Source organism: Chaetomium fimeti (genome assembly GCF_033439085.1).
Source record: "Chaetomium fimeti strain CBS 168.71 chromosome Unknown B0H64scaffold_3, whole genome shotgun sequence".
NCBI lineage: Eukaryota > Fungi > Ascomycota > Sordariomycetes > Sordariales > Chaetomiaceae > Chaetomium > Chaetomium fimeti.
In genome coordinates, this window is record NW_026944331.1 from 2270959 (window position 1) to 2287112 (window position 16154).

At 56.9% G+C, this 16154-nt stretch overlaps 6 protein-coding genes across 6 annotated transcripts; 4 read left to right on the plus strand and 2 right to left on the minus strand.

The window, feature by feature from the left end:
- Positions 1 to 220: 220 nt before the first annotated feature.
- Positions 221 to 2174, minus strand: B0H64DRAFT_431270 (uncharacterized protein; the record flags this gene model as incomplete). Its single annotated transcript, XM_062805956.1, has 2 exons — positions 221 to 487; positions 571 to 2174. 2 exons carry the CDS (start codon positions 2172 to 2174, stop codon positions 265 to 267), a joined length of 1827 nt encoding a protein of 608 aa, XP_062660813.1. The 3' UTR covers positions 221 to 264.
- Positions 2175 to 3995: 1821 nt separating this feature from the next.
- B0H64DRAFT_416444 (OPT oligopeptide transporter protein-domain-containing protein) lies at positions 3996 to 9620 on the plus strand (the record flags this gene model as incomplete). Its single annotated transcript, XM_062805169.1, has 8 exons — positions 3996 to 4002; positions 4034 to 4095; positions 4221 to 4349; positions 4420 to 4501; positions 4565 to 6708; positions 6867 to 6964; positions 7669 to 8862; positions 8951 to 9620. 8 exons carry the CDS (start codon positions 3996 to 3998, stop codon positions 9618 to 9620), a joined length of 4386 nt encoding a protein of 1461 aa, XP_062660814.1.
- A 706-nt stretch (positions 9621 to 10326) lies between these two features.
- Positions 10327 to 11446, plus strand: B0H64DRAFT_122254 (acyl-CoA N-acyltransferase). Its single transcript, XM_062797973.1, has one exon. The coding sequence runs from the start codon at positions 10626 to 10628 to the stop codon at positions 11301 to 11303; it is 678 nt and encodes a 225-aa protein (XP_062660815.1). The 5' UTR covers positions 10327 to 10625; the 3' UTR covers positions 11304 to 11446.
- Positions 11447 to 12029: 583 nt separating this feature from the next.
- On the plus strand, positions 12030 to 12563 carry B0H64DRAFT_372689 (uncharacterized protein; the record flags this gene model as incomplete). The annotated part of the gene is made up of 1 exon (XM_062802237.1): positions 12030 to 12563. One exon carries the CDS (start codon positions 12030 to 12032, stop codon positions 12561 to 12563), a length of 534 nt encoding a protein of 177 aa, XP_062660816.1.
- A 43-nt stretch (positions 12564 to 12606) lies between these two features.
- Positions 12607 to 13558, plus strand: B0H64DRAFT_122288 (uncharacterized protein). Its single transcript, XM_062797975.1, has one exon. The coding sequence runs from the start codon at positions 12687 to 12689 to the stop codon at positions 13446 to 13448; it is 762 nt and encodes a 253-aa protein (XP_062660817.1). The 5' UTR covers positions 12607 to 12686; the 3' UTR covers positions 13449 to 13558.
- B0H64DRAFT_122287 (uncharacterized protein) lies at positions 13559 to 15754 on the minus strand. The gene is made up of 4 exons (XM_062797974.1): positions 15317 to 15754; positions 14859 to 15264; positions 13908 to 14801; positions 13559 to 13842 (listed from the first exon to the last, which is right to left on the minus strand). The coding sequence occupies exons 1-4, from the start codon at positions 15643 to 15645 to the stop codon at positions 13669 to 13671; spliced, it is 1803 nt and encodes a 600-aa protein (XP_062660818.1). The 5' UTR covers positions 15646 to 15754; the 3' UTR covers positions 13559 to 13668.
- Positions 15755 to 16154: the final 400 nt, after the last annotated feature.

Below are 16154 nucleotides of genomic sequence, written 5' to 3' on the forward strand. Positions count from 1 at the left end.
CCTAAAGCCTAAAGAAACTCTATTTACTCCATTTCCTTTTCTTTTACCCTCTTTCTTTTTATTTGACTTAATTTTCTCAATCTCTTTTCATTTGTTCTTTTTGCTTGATTTCTTGCTTTCCTTTCGAGTTCGGCTTTTTTTGGCCAGAGGGTGCCACCACCCCCACTACCTAACTAAAAGCTCCCCACCTTCCTCCTCTTGCCACTCCCAGCCCCACCCTCACCACGCTCCCCACCCTCGCCATCCCCACTAGCATCACCCCCATCACTCCTGCGCCTCTTGCCCGGTGGCGGTGGCGGCGTCGTGTGCTCCGGCTCCGGAGCCTTGCGCTTCTTGGCTGACTGGCGCTCTGCGGACGGGGACTTTGTTGACGGGGACTTGGGCTTTGTAGTTGATGGGGACTTGGGCTTTGTAGTTGAGGGGGACTTGGGCTTTGTAGTAGCCGTTGCCGTTGCCGTTGGTGCGGACCCCGGCCTTGCAGTCTGGGCTGCGGTTGTGGGTGTGGTTGGTTCGGCGGCGGCGCTGCGGCGGCGCTTGGAGGGGGAGGGGGTTGTTGCTGTTGACGCGGACCTTGGCTTTGCGGTCTCTGTTGCAGAGACGGCGGCGGTGCTGCGGCGTTTGGAAGGGGAGGACTCCGTGGTCGTTGTGGTTGTGGTCGACGTTGCCGCTGTGCTGGCTTTTGCTTTTGCCTTTGCCTTTGGGGTTGTGACCGTCGTCGTGGTGCTCTCGGTGACGTCTGCCTCCGCGCCGGAAATCTTGCGCCTCTTTCGCGAGGGCCCGCTGGTTCCATCTTCGTCGTGGTGGGCAGCGGCCGGGGAGGATCCTCGCTTGCGGGATGGTGGTTTGGCGGTTTTGGGGCTGGTGCCCGAGGAGGACTGGGTGGGTGCGCTGATGGCGCCCCGTCTTCCTGCTGCTGGGGGATTCTCGGGGACGTCGTCTGTCGAGGCGGCCCGTTCGGCTCTGGAGGCCCGCCGTCCGGCTCTCTGCTCGGACTCTTGCTGCTTCCGGAGGGCGGCCAGGCGCTTGGCGCTTTCTTGGGCCTCCTTTTCGGCTGCCGCGCGGATTTCGTTGGAAAGTTGACGGCCGCGGGGTGAACGGCTCGCTCCCAAGGAGTGCGGCGAGGGAGTTTTGGCGCGAGGTGCGGGTTTGTTGGCAGGCTTCTTCGGCGACGTCTTCGGGGTTGCGGCACGTTTCTGTACCCCCCGTTGATGCTCCTTTTCATTTGACGTCGGCGGTGTTTCTGGAGGGATAAACTTGAGCCCCATGAGCTGATGCAAACAGGTGATGAGCTGTCTGCGCATCGGCCTCGAGCCCATGCTTGTCCACCCCTGAATTTTGTTCCATCCTAGGGACTCATACCGGAGGAACGCCATTGCATTCGCTAGTGCATGAAGTCCACAACTCCAAGCATCCTCTTGATCGGGAACTCGAATCATGTGATGGCGGGCGCCTCGTGGGAGCACCTTGTCCGACTCCCGCAGCCAACGCCTGAACTCGTCACGAGCCCGCCTGTTTCGATCCTGCAGACCCTTTGGCAGGGAGTCAAGGTAGAAGGTGTTCCCGTTCGAGTGTTGGTAGATAAGGACGGCCCAATGGTTTTTGAGATGCACCATGTGCACCGTAAACTTGGCCTTGTCGAACTTCTCGTGAAATTCGTCGGACACCCTCTTATTTTCCACGCAGCCCAGCGCAGCTGACATCTCCCCTTCCTCATCGCCGGGCTCCCGCACACGGATGTGATATCTGGGTGGCACAATCCACCAGTTCCCCGAAGCGCGATCGCCTAGGCGTGCGGGTTCCTGCTCCTGACTCCAGGTTATCAGACGCTCCGCGAGATAGTAGATGTTTTCGTCATCCAGCCACTCCCGACGCCGCACTTCACAAAGGCCGTTGTGGCAATGCCGCCAACCTTCGAAGACGCTCGTCTGGTCGCCACTGTCGAGAAGTTGGTGGCCTACCCGGCCGTATTTAACTGTGAGGAAATGCTCAAGCCTTTCATCGTCAATGGGCCCTACTTTCCGGCAGTTAATACGCTTCATTCTCGCGTCGATGAGGTCGCTCTCGGTAACGTCTGGATCCCAGCTTTGGTGGTTTGGCAGGTTGAGCTGGATCGTTGGCGCCGGAGTTGGGGAGCCTCCAAACTCAGTGAGCATCGCCTGATAATAAAGAGTCATGGAGAATTCTTAATGACGGTTGGATTGTGATCCAGGAGGTGGGTGGGATGGACGTCGCAACAGTTTCGTGCAGTTACACGCCGGTAGCTGGGGTGGGTAGCTCTCTGGTGTCGCTGTTGTTATTCTTTAAGGGTCGCGGGCACATAAAGGCCCGCCGACTTATGGATCCCACCGCCTTTGTTGTCACGGTTGCTCCCAGCTTTCCCGCATCCGGCATCTCCAACTCGACCTCGTTGAAAGCAATAAAGACGCATAGCTAACCATGACAGCCTGGTCAGCTTGGCCATCTACAATCTCATTCAGCTTGAATGCTGCTCCCAGGTTTCAGTGGTAAGTCACTGGGCAATAAAGCTCAACCCGAACCCGAGGACGTTTAGGTAGGTACCTAGGTATCCATGAAACCTCCAGGTACCTACTACCTACCTGCTAAAGAGGGGTTAACTACCTAGGTACCTGCCTCGCATCCAGTAGGGTTTCCTTTTAGCAAAGGGTCATCGAGTCCTCCAAGGGATAGTGACATAGGTAATACCGTAATTAAGGCTGCCCCCCCAGGGCACCGGATGCTTTCCCGTGCTTCCGGCCAGAGGTACCACATTCGGTTTTACCTAAAATTAAGTAACAAACTCAATACCTAGGGCTTTGCTTTGGCGTTGGCTAGAAGGTACCACCGCCGCGGCCGCTGGATGGTATCAAAACGCCGTGCGCGCACCAAATGCAAGACCGCCAACGATGCGAGGTTTCACCAATGTTTTATTCGAGTTTATTGAATGGACAGCCCGCCGTCGTGTTGCCGTTGAATGGGGTACACCATTATGAATTCTCAGGTTCAGATTGCACGTAATCAGACTCTGTGCTGGGGGGATGTTTCGAAACCAGCGTGCCCTCGACCGAATCGATCAACGCAAGTCATACGTACCTACCTATTTGACAAAAGGGCAGTTAGGTACCAAAGGCACCTTATCCATCATCCATATAGGATGTTCTAGTTGTTCGAGACTTTCGCTGAACTCAACACACCGCTGGCACTGCCGGCCAACATGATGGGAGCTTTGTATTGACCCTCTGTCCCAGGTTGGATGTAGTGGGATGCGAGAGACTGCTTGTTGCTCGCAGTTAGGGAGGATCAATTTGGGTAACCACTGATGCGGGCTTTTTCAGCCTGGCAGCACGACAGTTGGTAGACACAAGTTTATAAAATTTTCCATGAAATTTCCCCTTCGAGCTTGTATGGGAGTGCCTGTGGTTGATCATCATTGGAAAACACTCGTGGGATTAACTATTTTTTAAGTGGAGACGAAAAGTATGGAAGGAACCGGAAGGTACTAGTATGATACTGTACTAGTACGAAGAATAAACGGGATTTGGATGAGCACGACCTGACTAAGGAAAAGGGGCAATACCGGGGGTGGAAGTGACAAGGGTTTGTACGACACTCTTGCTCGACTTCATCGTATCTCAACAGGAAGGAGCGCCGAGGTCATGCAACGGGCCTTCTTCGGCCTCCCCGTTGGTAGGGCAAGTGCCATCTGACAGACTGCTGACTTAGATGGCGACTGCCTGACATACCTACTATCTAGTGTCATGTTCGTTGCACGGCATGCACTTCGTACCGAGTCCATGTCGTTCGATTCGAGGCCGGGGTGAGCGGGAATTGCAACACATTTAAACAACGGGCCATCACGCACTCCAATGCACTGCACGGGCACTTTTGCCCTTTCGATCTTTTCATCCCCAAACCGGCCACCTTCGCCCTGGTTCCCATATTCGCCCGGTACTCATACCTTGCCGATTACCACGGGCATCCTCTAATTCTTGTCGATTATGTCGGGTCCATTGAACCGAGAAAACCGATATAAAAGAGTCCGGGACTTCCCAGGCTACCGACATTGATGCAGGGCAGGTCGATCATCTCGTTCTCCAGGTATGTTAGCATGCCGGAGCCAGTCATTCCTTATTTCTGTCACATTTTGTTTTAGTCGATAGGTTGGGTTCCTGGTTCCTGTGTAGTGGCTATTACTCGGTGCCCGACTGACTAACAAACACAAGCCGTCGAGCTCGGGCGAGAGCATTCCCTCAGAGCTGCGTGAGACCGGCGAGATCTTCAACGTCACCGAGAGGGACCTCATCGAGGCCAAGAAAACCGCCGGAAGGTTCACGCTTGACGACACGAAGCGCGTAGGTGGCTCCAATTTCAAGAGACTTACCCAGATTGACCGTCTGCTCACGTTCTCTCGTCATCAACTAGTTTATGGTGCAGGTTTATAAACAGCATTCTCGCGACCCCAACTTTCCCGTTCAAATCATCGAGAAAATCCAGGAATTCCTCCGTATGTTCCCAGCCCATTCACTGCCCTTTAAAGAGGAAGATGATTGATGGGTGATGGGGGAAGACAATGAGCACGTCTTCAACAGCCCCGAGAAGCACGAACGGATCATCGAAGCGATGAGCATTCAGGCGGCCCTGATAATGAACAACTCGCCCTACGCAGAAGTGCGCTCCGTTGTCGACAACCATGACGACCCGTCGTTGCCCGTATCGACCATCCGAGCCTGGGTCATCGGAAGCTTCTTTGCGTGTTGCATTTCCTTTGTCAACTCCTTTTTCGATGTTCGTCTCCCGAGCATCACTGTCATATCGACTGTTCCACAGCTCCTCGCCTACCCGATGGGCAAATTGTTCGAGCGCGTGCTCCCCGATGTTGGCTTCACCTTGTTCGGCGTCCGCCATAGCCTCAACCCGGGCCCGTTCAACAAGAAGGAGCACATGCTCATCACCATCATGTCGAATGTGGCCAAGAGCGTGCCCTACACCAATTACATTGCCTGGATCCAGATACTTCCTCAGTTCTTCAACCAAACATGGGCCGTCAGCGTTGGTTACCAAGTACTGATTGCCTTGTCGACTAACTTCATCGGCTATGGCTTGGCTGGGATTTGTCGCCGGTTCCTCGTGTACCCAGCATACTGCGTCTGGCCAACGTCCCTGGTCACGATTGCCCTCAATTCCGCCTTCCACGACGCGTCGAGCGAGACAATAAGAGTAACGGGCCCGTTCAGGTCCATCTGGAAGATATCGCGCCTGAAGTACTTTTGCTGCGCCTTTGGCCTCATGTTCGTGTACTTCTGGTTCCCCAACTACATCTTTGGCGCCTTGAGCTTCTTCAGCTGGATCTCCTGGATCGCGCCAACCAACACCAACCTCGCCAACATTACTGGAAGCTCCACCGGACTCGGACTGAACCCATTTTCGAGTTTTGACTGGAACATGTGGACGTTCAACCTCGACCCACTCATGGTGCCCTTCTTTTCAACCTTCAACGCGTTCCTCGGCATGTTCTTCTCCATGTTTATCATCATCGGCGTTTACTACACCAACGCGTTCAACACGGCCTATCTCCCGATTAACTCGAACCGCTCGTTCGACCACTTCGGCCAACTCTACAACGTTAGCTCGATCATTGATGAAAATGGAATCTTTGACGGCAAGAAATACGAAGCCTATTCGCCTCCGTTCCTCTCCGCCGGCAACATCGTCGTGTACATGTTCTTCTTCGCCGTGTACTCGGCCACCGTTACGTACGGCATCCTCCATCACCGTCATGAGATCATGTTGGGGTTTCGCGACGTTTGGAGAACCATGAAAAAAACGCGTGCGAGACTTGGGCGATCGGACAGCTCGACGGACGATGCCAGTACGTCCAACGCTACCGAGGACGTGAACCTTCTCGATGTGCACAACCGTTTGATGGGTGTTTACCCGGAAGTGCCGGAGCTGTGGTACATGATTTGCTTGGCCATCGCCATCGCGCTCGGGATGGTGGGCATTGCCGTGTGGCCGACCAACACGACGCCCTTTGTCGTGCTGTACGGGGTCGCTCTGTGCCTCGTCTTTGTAGTGCCCGTTGGCATCATCTCCGCCATGACCGGTGTCCAGGTCACGCTGAACGTGCTCGCCGAGTTCATCGGCGGCATTTGGGTCGAAGGTAATGCCGTTGCTTTGTGCTTCTTCAAGACCTACGGCTATGTCACCTGCGCCCACGCGATATCCTTCAGCGCCGACTTGAAGCTGGCACATTACCTCAAGATCCCGCCGCGCTTCACCTTTTGGGCGCAGATGGTCCCCATGCTGGTGTCAACCCTGATCAGCATCGCCGTGCTGCAATACCAGGTCCACATCGAGAACATTTGCACCCGCCACGCGCCATTTCGGTTCACCTGCCCGGGCCCCAATACCTTTTTCACGGCAGCCGTCTTCTGGGGTACTGTAGGCCCCCGCAAGATCTGGGGCGCCGGTGGACAGTATGCCGTCACGCTACTCGGTTTCCCGTTCGGGGTAGCCCTCGTTGCCTTCTTCTACATGTTGGGCAGAAAATGGCCCAAGAACCCAATCATCCGGAACGCACACCCGGTCGTCATGATCAGCGGGGCCCTGGCCTGGGCGCCTTACAACCTGGCCTACTTGTGGCCGGCCGTCCCCGTCGCGGCGTTTTCGTGGCTGTACCTGAAGAAGCGGTATTTGGGGTTGTGGTCCAAGGTACGTCTAACTTACAAGTTTACTGTTTTCTATCCGGAAACCGGAGTCCTGAGTGAACAACGGGGAACTGACATGTTTTGAAGTACAACTTTGTCACATCGGCCGCATTTTCTTGTGCCATTGCACTCAGTGGCATCGTGATCTTCTTTACGCTGCAGATCTTCGAGATTGAGTTGGAGTGGTGGGGGAACACGGTCGTTGGCGAGGGATGTGATGGGAGTGGCGATTGTGTGTTGAAGGTGCTCCCAGATGGGGAGTATTTTGGGCCGCGGATCGGAGAATTCCATTAACGCAGTTTGTCAAAGCCCTTGTGACTCGGGACAAAGCGAGCATTTGCCAACGGCTGCGAGCGGCGGAGTTGAGACTTGTCAGCGTCGGATAGGTATTGGGCGATTGGAAGTTGATCTCGAGGGTTAAAATGGGATTAGCTAGGTCGATTTTAGTTATCGGCTTCCTTCGTACCCGACCTCGGCGTCATAATTTTCACAACCTTTTTCCTGAGACTGTGACTTGGCTCGAGCGTTTAATTCTGAGTTTTATTCAAGCACGTTTTGAAAATTTGAAAGGTCCAACTCAGCTGTTGCTCAGCGACTGGAAGGAGGAAGTCGCGCCTTGACGGCTCGACCCGAGTGCCAAGCTTCGCCCCACTTGCGATTGGTGGCCATGGCCGGGGCTCCTGGTTGGCGGTCAGCTCCCAAAAGTTGAAATTTCAAAGGAAGTTTCAGTTCAGTTGCCTCTTTCTGCAACCACACACCCGGACCGAATCACAAAGCTGCGCCTGAACTTCCCCTCGCAAACTCGAACAAAGGCAAAAACTGGCTGCCTTTGTTAGGCACCAATGCTTTCCTTAACCCGCGTTTTCCGGACCGCAGCAAATTTTCCGCTTCGTCTTCACAACCATCACAACCAACCCAAAACACTCAAAGCAATTCTCACTCGCACTCTCGCAACCATGGATAGCGACGACAGTCGCGTTCCCTATGCGCAACTCGCAGGGAGGATGCAACCGCAGCTACTCAAGGCGCTCGATAACCATGGCTTCACATACATGACGCCCGTTCAAGAAAAGGTCCTCCAGCTGCCCAGTTTCACTCAGGACTGCCTTGTGCAGGCCAAGACAGGCACCGGCAAGACGCTCGCCTTTCTACTGCCCGCACTGCAGACTCTACTTACTGCTACGGACCTGGACAGGTCGTCCGTCGGCCTCCTGGTGCTGGCTCCGACCCGTGAGCTGGCCCAGCAGATCAACGACGAATGCGACAAGCTGACCAGCGCCTGCGACCCGCCCATGGAATGCCACATCGCTGTCGGCGGGAGCAAACGCCAGACGCACATGAACAAGTTTCTGAAGGGCAAACCCACCATTCTGGTTGCCACTCCCGGCCGCCTGATCGACTACCTCACCGAGGATGCCGCGCGCAAGAAGCTGACCAAGATTCGCTGCGTCGTGCTCGACGAGGCCGACCGCATGCTTGACGCCGGCTTCGCGCCCGCGCTGCGCCAGATCCTCGAGCAGATCCCGCCCAAGGCCAAAGGGGGCTGGCAGGGCATGTGCTTCAGCGCGACCGTGCCCACGGAGATCCAGAAGATGCTGCCCATGGTGCTGGCCAAGGACCACGTGCGCCTCTCCACCATTGACGCGAACGAGCCGCCCACGGTCGAGACCGTCCCGCAGACGGTCTACCCGGTTGAGTCGGTCGACGACATCCTGCCCACCGTGCACTCGGTGCTGGCGTGTGCGCGCGCCGACAACCCGGCCCTCAAAGCCATCGTCTTTTGCCCGACGGCGCGCCACGCCGCGCTGCTGTACCACATATTCGGCCACTCTGGGGGCGCCGCACCCCCCAAGCTGCCCGTGTTCCAGATGCAGTCGCGCATGTCGCAGACGCAGCGTACGCGCACGGTCGAGCAGTTCAAGGAGACGGACCGCGGGATCATGTTCGCGTCCGACGTGGTCGGCCGCGGCATGGACTTCCCCGACATCAACCTGGTCGTGCAGATCGGCGTGCCCAGCGAGAAGGAGCAGTACGTCCACCGCGTCGGCAGGACGGGACGCGCCGGCAAGGCCGGCGAGGCCGTCATGATCAGCGCCCCCGAGGAGATGTGGTTCGTCCGCTCCAACCCGGACTTCCCCATCAAGAACGACGGTCCTTTGTAAGCCCTCCCCCCCCAATCCCCACCCCTACCCTAACCAAAAACCACACACACACACACACAACAGAATACTAACACCCCCCACCAGCACCCACCCCAAAGCCGCCAATTACGCCTCCACCGAGATCATCAAGGCCGCGCTCGCCAAGGTCCCGACGCAGGTCAAGGAGCAGGCCTACATCGGCAACCTGGGCTTCGTCAAGTCGCTCATGCGCCGCTACTCGCTGCAGGCCGCCGGCGTCGTCGAGCTGGCCAACCGCTTCGCCGTCGCCTTCGGCTGCGACGACATCCCCGTGCTCAGCCCCATGCTGGTCGGCAAGATGGGCCTCAAGGGCGTGCCGGGCCTGTTTGTCGAGGGCAAGGGTGAGATCCGGGGTGGGCCGCCTGGTTCGTCGGGCAACGCTGCTGTTACTCCGGGTCGGAGGGAGGCGGGTCGGGGTAGGGGTGGAGGACGTGGCGGGGGTGGAATGAGGAATGGTGGTGGTGAGAGGAACGGTGGCGATCGGTTTGGTGGCGGCGATAGGAATGGTGGTGAGAACAATGGTGGCGACAGGTTTGGTGGTGGTGAGAGGGATGGTGAGGCTGGCTTTGGCGGGGAGAGACCTGTTCGTGGCGGCGGCAGGGGTGGGAGAGGTGGCAGGGGCGGCAGGGGACGCGGCGGCGGCGGTCCCGATGGGCGCAGACGACAATCCCAGTGGGGTGGCGAGGATTCGGGCAACAAGAGTGAGGAACCCAGCCGGAAGAGGCCGAGGTGGTGATGGTCGGGCGGTGTGTGCGTCCGTGTGTATGTGTGGTTGGGCTAATGTGTGGTGTTAGGTGATCTTGGATATCGTCGGGGCGGGGGGGCTGGCTTCTAAGTTGTTCGCATCTCCGTTCATGGCTTGGTAAGATGTATGATACCTCTCTGTCCGCAGATGGCAGATACGCACGGCTTCGGTGGGAGTTGGGTGATAATCGGTTGGGCATAGAGGAGTGGTTTCTGGGTTTGTCATGTCATAGATCAAGATTTCTTTCCCAAGAACTATCCGGTAATCGTTCGTGTGCAGCTTGTTGAACTTTAGCTGACCACAGTGTTCGTTCGTGTCCTGGCAGGTTCACCTTGCATTTCTCGGGTGGTGCTGCCAAGTGGGAGGTCCGAGTTGGACGGCACAACCCGCGGGCCATGGAGACTTTTCGTTTGGCCTAGATTCGGGTAGAGCTGTTCGGGTCCCCCCAGTTCCTGCACCGATTTGCCTGAAAAGAGCTGGGGCCGGTGTCCGCGGCTCCCGGGACTATTGTCACTCCACTTCGACGAGGCGCACACTCTGTGGGGCTAATGGCGACGAAACCACGTTTGGGTCGTGTACCCAGTTTGATGATGTGACTTGGAAGTGTCCGAGGGTCGGAATGATGTTGTGCCTTTCCGGGTTCGGTGTCCGCGGATCAGAGTCTGGGGACGCCAAGAGCAGGATCCACGAACTCTGCTGAGCCACCGCGTAAACGAATTGCTCATTACACGTAAGCTCGTCTTATACTATGTATGGAACTGGGTTGAAGGTAGCTGGGATATAAAACTGCCAGTTCCCTGGAAGCATTCCCTTTCCGAACACAGACATCGGCTCAGCAAGCTTCGTACACCCTTAAACAACCCAGCTTATTTACCATCACGGCCCGTTTCAAAGACAGTCAAACCTCACCTCAACACCGCAGTTTTACCTCCACCACCTAAACAAACCAAATCCCCGTCAACACACCACCCCCCAACAACCAACAACCCCCCCAAAATGGCCCTCCAACCCACCCTCCGCGCAGCCACCCCCTCCGACATCCTCGACTGCGCCGCCATCGCCCACGCCGCGTTCGCCCCCTCCCCCATCATCCGGCACATCCGCCCGGCCGCCGAATCCGTGGCGCTCGGCCTGTGGACCGCCGTCGTCAGCGCCGCGTTCGCCCAGCCCCACGCCCACCTCGTCGTGGCCGAGGACGCCGCCTCGGGCGAGCTGCTGGGCTTCGCCAAGTGGGTCTGGGTCGAGGAGGGTGCGGTCGTGCCCGGTATCGCCGCCAGCGCTGCTGTGGGCGGTGATTCCGGTGGGGATAGTGAGGACGAGCGGGTGGGGATGGAGGAGCTGTGGGGGATGGTGGGGGACAGGGAGTTCGCGATGGAGTATTTTGGGGCGCAGGCCGAGCAGCATGAGAGGTTTATGGGCCGGCGGGCGCATTGGTATTTGGAGTTGATCTCTACGAAGGCGGAGGTTAAGGGGCGGGGGACGGGGAGGAGGTTGGTGCAGTGGGGGTTGGAGAGGGTGGATGGGGATGGGGCCGTGGCGTACTTGGAGGCGTCGCCTCAGGGGAGGGGGTTGTTTGAGAGGTTTGGGTTTGAGGTTGTGGAGAGGTTGGTTTACTTGGATGGGGCGTATGTTGAGTGTCCTATGGTGAGGGCTGCGAAGGGGAAAGGGGAATGAAAGGGGGACCGAAAGGTGTAATCAGTGTCAGGAATCTGGCACTACTACCTATACAGCACTTGTTGGTAGATTCAAACCAAATTCATGTCGACTTATTGCATATCAGCCTTGGCTGAGTGGTCTCTTTTTCTCGAGTAAGGCAGAATTTCAGTGAGTGCCGAGGTTGATCGTCCCACCGCCGGCCCGACCCCCCTCATGCCTGGGTTGGAGTAGCACCGGACTGTTGGGCATTCATGACAGAGCCGCCATCCACGAACCAGAATGGCGAGATCCCGGTCCTGCAGCTCGCTTCACTTCCGTCATTGCGGGGATGCTTCCCCGGGCTGAGTTCTTTCTAGCCTGCACAGCGTATTGGATCTCCGACGGTTTGCCTGGTTCTTGACACAACCCCCCTCCGCCTAGTGGGACGCGAACCGCGGCTCTTCTGAGCAACCTGCAGCAAAGCCTTGGGCTGTATTGCGCACTCGAATAATAGTGTGGCAATCTGGCCACTCACAACCTGCAGGTATTGTTTATCAGTTGGCAGTGCGTCCTCAATCTGTGGCGCACACCGAGGGGTCATGATACCATGCAACTGATATTTGAACGTTTGAATCATCCCATTGACGATCTCGGGCTTTATATGTCAAGTCGACTGAATTACTCGAAACTGGGCCCCAACAAGGACCCCGATATAGCAGCACACATTCAGAAAACAACGAACCTCGGAAACCTTGAGCAACAGACATGGCCGAATTGATAGCTATCGCAGGTGGCATTGCAGCTATCGTGCAACTCGCTGGAACGGGAAGACGGCTCTGCAAAATATTGCACCAGTTTGCTACGGACGCCGGTGCCGCTGGCGTCGAGGTGAGACGCTTTGCGAACCAAGTCCGGACGTTTTCAGACTCGATCGAGCTCGCTGAGCGGACTTTGTTCATCTACTGCCGGGATCACCGCACGTCTCGTCTTGTGGCTGACATGGAAGAGCGCAATATACTCGCCAACATCGATTATGAGGCCGAAACCGTCCGAGCGCACCTTCGGGCCATCCGCGACCGGGTCCTCAACATGAAGAGCAGATCGGTACTATGGGCAACCATCAAGTGGCGTTTCAACAAGGCTTCGATATTGGAGTTGTCCCCTGAGATGGAGAGCGTCAAGACCAACCTGAACCTCATAATCGCCACGACCCAATTCGAGGCCCTAACGACAGTGGTTGACGCCGGGATCGCATCCAACAGTGAAGAGCCAAACGGGGAGCTTCAAACGCAGATGTGAGTTCAATACCTAATTAAATCTAACATCCTCAGTAGTGACGTGACAGGGCATGCGACCGCTGACGGCTAAATCAAATGTGATAGGCGCAAACTCCGGCGTGTAATCAAGAATCATCTCGGGACGATGCAAGATTTGCGGGCACATCTCCGCCATACTCGTCCTGTTGAACGCGAAGCGTCAGTCGGCTCACTGGATCTCGAGTTGGAGGAAGAGGATCCTTTGACCGAGCTCGGTTGGAGAATATACAAGCGTGCATCGATTCCTAACTCTCCCCAACCCTCGTCCTCAAGCTCCTTCCAAGATTATCCAAATCAACCACGTGAACCCCGCAGTACGTCGCCAAAACCCCCTGGTTTCAACATGCCACACCCCGTCCGGTCTGAAATCTCCTCACGACAAACCTCTCCTGAGCCGCCAGATCCCCCGCCAGATACCGGCCCAGCACTTAGTTCCGAGAGCTTCTCAGAACCACCGTCATTCAAGAAGACATCACGACACAAACAGGGACATGGCGTCAAGAGCACCAACGGTTACGTGCAGAACCCAAGTGGTGACATGCGCTGGCACCAAACCACAGCCTCCCTAGTTGAGTTCCTGCCCGGAAATATCATCTCCATCCGCAAGGCTAAAGAACTAGATCTCGAGATCGAAACTCTAACTTTGCCCGAGGACGCCACCTTAGACTTTGGGACTGGAGCCCCAGAAAAGATATCCGGCAAGACGACTTTCAAGTGGAAGGCCTGGGATTACATCAAACCACCCTATCCGCCGCTGACCATTACCTGCGATGTTTGCGAGAACTCCACTGTTGGTCTGATACTCGGAAAGCCGTTTCTTGAGGAGAGAAAACGTTGTTGGTCACGAGAGGAGGCGAGGAGTAGTTAATACCTGTCTTTCGAACTCTATCTCCCCGCTACCTGGGTAATCGTGCCCGTCCCTCTCTTCATTTCTCCATAGCAGAGCGGAGAGAGCCCATCCGCAAGAGCCCCAAATATCAAGTTGATGCAAAGTAGGCAACTACTGCAAGGCAACGCTACTACGCTGTACAATGTTGAGTATCTTCCGTTGGCATGTATATGTGGCTGTTTCTCGGCTTCCCACGCACTCAAACCTTGCGGCAGAGACGTGTGCCAGTTTCAATCTGCTCCCAGTCCTCGGTGCCCGGTGTTGATACAGCATAAAAGACCCCCTCGGGATCATACTTCTTTCTGAGCTCAAACAGCCTGGGGTAGTTGTCGCCCCAGAAAGCCTCCTGCCAGTTCGGCTCGTAGGGATCGGCCTGTTCCCACGCTGTTAGCATCACCATCACCTCACCACCTAGCCAGGCAGTCGCAACCAACTCACCTCATTGACATAAGCGCACCCATTGGGCGCGGCCTCCCGCAGCGCAGCATCAACCACGTTCGTCAACTTATCCTGAGCGGCCGCCTTCTCCGCAAGCGGCGCGTTCCCGGCAACTGGAACGAGCGTGATGATCTTGTCCACAACATTACGGAAGCGCGGGTTGACGGAGCTGCTGGCCCACTGCGACTCGGGCACGCCGCGGCCGGCGCTCCACATGTGACCGATCATGAAGGAGCCCGCGGCGAGGACGGTCTGGAACGCGGAGATGATACCCGGATGGTTGTCCTCGACGTCCTGGCGCCCGAGGGTCCACCCGCCCGTCAGCGCCGAGTTGCCCGCGGCCTCGCCCTCGAACATGGTCTGGTAGAGGTCGTAGAAGGTGGCGAAGTCTTCGGCGCCGCTGGTCGTGTACTCGATGCCGATCGCGTCCAGGTCGTCGAACATGGGTTGTACCACGGCCCGCAGCTCGGCGAGCGTCTTGCCGACGCCCACGAAGGGGTGCACGTGCAGGTTCTGGCCGGCGGTGCCCAGCTCGTAGTAGACGTACAGGTCGTTGTCGACGAAGTAGGTGCTGTAGCCGTGGAAGATGCGCACGGCCTCCCAGAAGAGCGTCGCGTTGGTCGTGTGGGTGCGGTCGATGTCGAGGTTGATGCCCGCGCTCGGCGGGTCGTCGAAGGTCTTGTAGGTTGCCTCGAGGATGACGGCGAACGCGCCCGGGCCGCCGCCGCGCAGGCCCCAGAAGAGGTCGGGGTTCTTTTTGGCGTTGGCTGTCTTCAGGGCGCCGTCCGCGGTGATGACTTTGAACTCGAGCGCCGTATCGGCGAGGAAGCCGTGGAAGTTGGTTAGCGGGCCGTGACCGCCGCCTTGAACGAGACCGCCGGCAACGCCAACTGTCTGAGTTTGATATTAGCTTTTGTCCCATGGTAACTATGTTGGATGGCCTTGACTCACGGCGCACTCTCCGGTCACCATGATCTTGGGAGGGTTCATAGCATTAGCCTGCTCCAGAACCTGGAAGGCTTGGACACCAGCACCAACGGTCACAGCCGAACCGTTGTAGCCGCAGCCTCCGCTCCACGTATCGGAGAATTTGATATCCTGGAAACTGTGGGTGTTGATAACGAGGGAACCCCAGCCAACACTGCGTCCAAGGAAGTCGTGGCCGGTGTTGCGGATGATTAGGCGCAGGTTGTTCTCCCGGGCAAAGTTGATTCCGGCCTGAATATGGGCATCCGTCTTGGCCATGATCACGAGCACCGGGTAGTACCCCAGAGTACAGGTATCGGTGGGTGTTGTTGTCGGGCGACATGTGTCATTTGTGAAGTATGTCCAGAGACCGGCGGCGGGCAGTTCAATCCTAGGAACCCTTAGTACCACCGCACAAATCCATCTTTCTGGTTCAGACTCACTGAAATTGCTCATCCGCCCAGTTAGAGGTCACCTTCTCGCATTCGGCTTCATCGTACGTCTCCACGTCACCCAGAGGTCCCTTGAACGTGTTGTAGCACGGCGCTCCAGGGGGGATGTTGACCTGAAGGTTCCCGCCCACCGTGTTGTTGAGCTTTTCCCATTGGCCCTTGTTAGGCCAGCAGTCGTCATCAGGATAGCATTTGCACTCATAGCCCGAGTCGCCTTGTCGCCGTAACACCCATCCTGGGGGGGTAGAACCGAGCTGCTGAGCAATCGCATCCTGCACGAACAGGAGCGCTCCACACAAGCCAAAAATGCCACCCTTCATGTCGTTGGATATGTCCGTGGACGGACGGGAGATTAAGAACAAGGCAAACTGCGAGACGGCGAGGGAATAAGCTAGGGCGGCACCCGGGTACCGACCGCGGGAGAGAGTGGGCTTTATAACAGCGGCATAATGGGGTAGCGTATCGACCAGGGCCGCCAGCCGTGGTTCCAGCTTCCTGGAAGGATCGCCAAGCCAGGAAGGTGCGTCTGCAAGCTGACCATGGTCTTCATCGCTTCCAATTTATGCAGAGGCACGACCCGAGTTCGTCGGTACACCAGTGGAGGGAGCTCTTCAGCCCCGAGCCATTCCAAGACCAGTAGCCAAGCCGACAGGGCTGGAGGAGATGCAGGGCAGATCCTAGGCTCGCGACTGGAGGCCAACCGCTTCTGGACAACGGGTCTCGCCTTGACGGTTAACGGTTAACCACGTCTGCTTCTCAAATTAGCCGTAGCCCCCAAGTGGAGAACATTCCACCGGCTTGGGGACCTGATATCTTGGGGGGATTGCCA

Bases quoted from the DNA above. Each gene is read 5' to 3' on its own strand.
- B0H64DRAFT_122254 (XM_062797973.1), top strand. From the start codon at position 10,626: ATGGCCCTCCAACCCACCCTCCGCGCAGCCACCCCCTCCGACATCCTC.
- B0H64DRAFT_122288 (XM_062797975.1), top strand. From the start codon at position 12,687: ATGCAAGATTTGCGGGCACATCTCCGCCATACTCGTCCTGTTGAACGC.
- B0H64DRAFT_122287 (XM_062797974.1), bottom strand. From the start codon at position 15,645: ATGAAGGGTGGCATTTTTGGCTTGTGTGGAGCGCTCCTGTTCGTGCAG. The intron at 14,802-14,858 runs GTGAGTCAAGGC...TATCAAACTCAG, and splicing joins TGGTGACCGGAGAGTGCGCC to ACAGTTGGCGTTGCCGGCGG. The intron at 13,843-13,907 runs GTGAGTTGGTTG...GCGTGGGAACAG, and splicing joins GGTGCGCTTATGTCAATGAG to GCCGATCCCTACGAGCCGAA.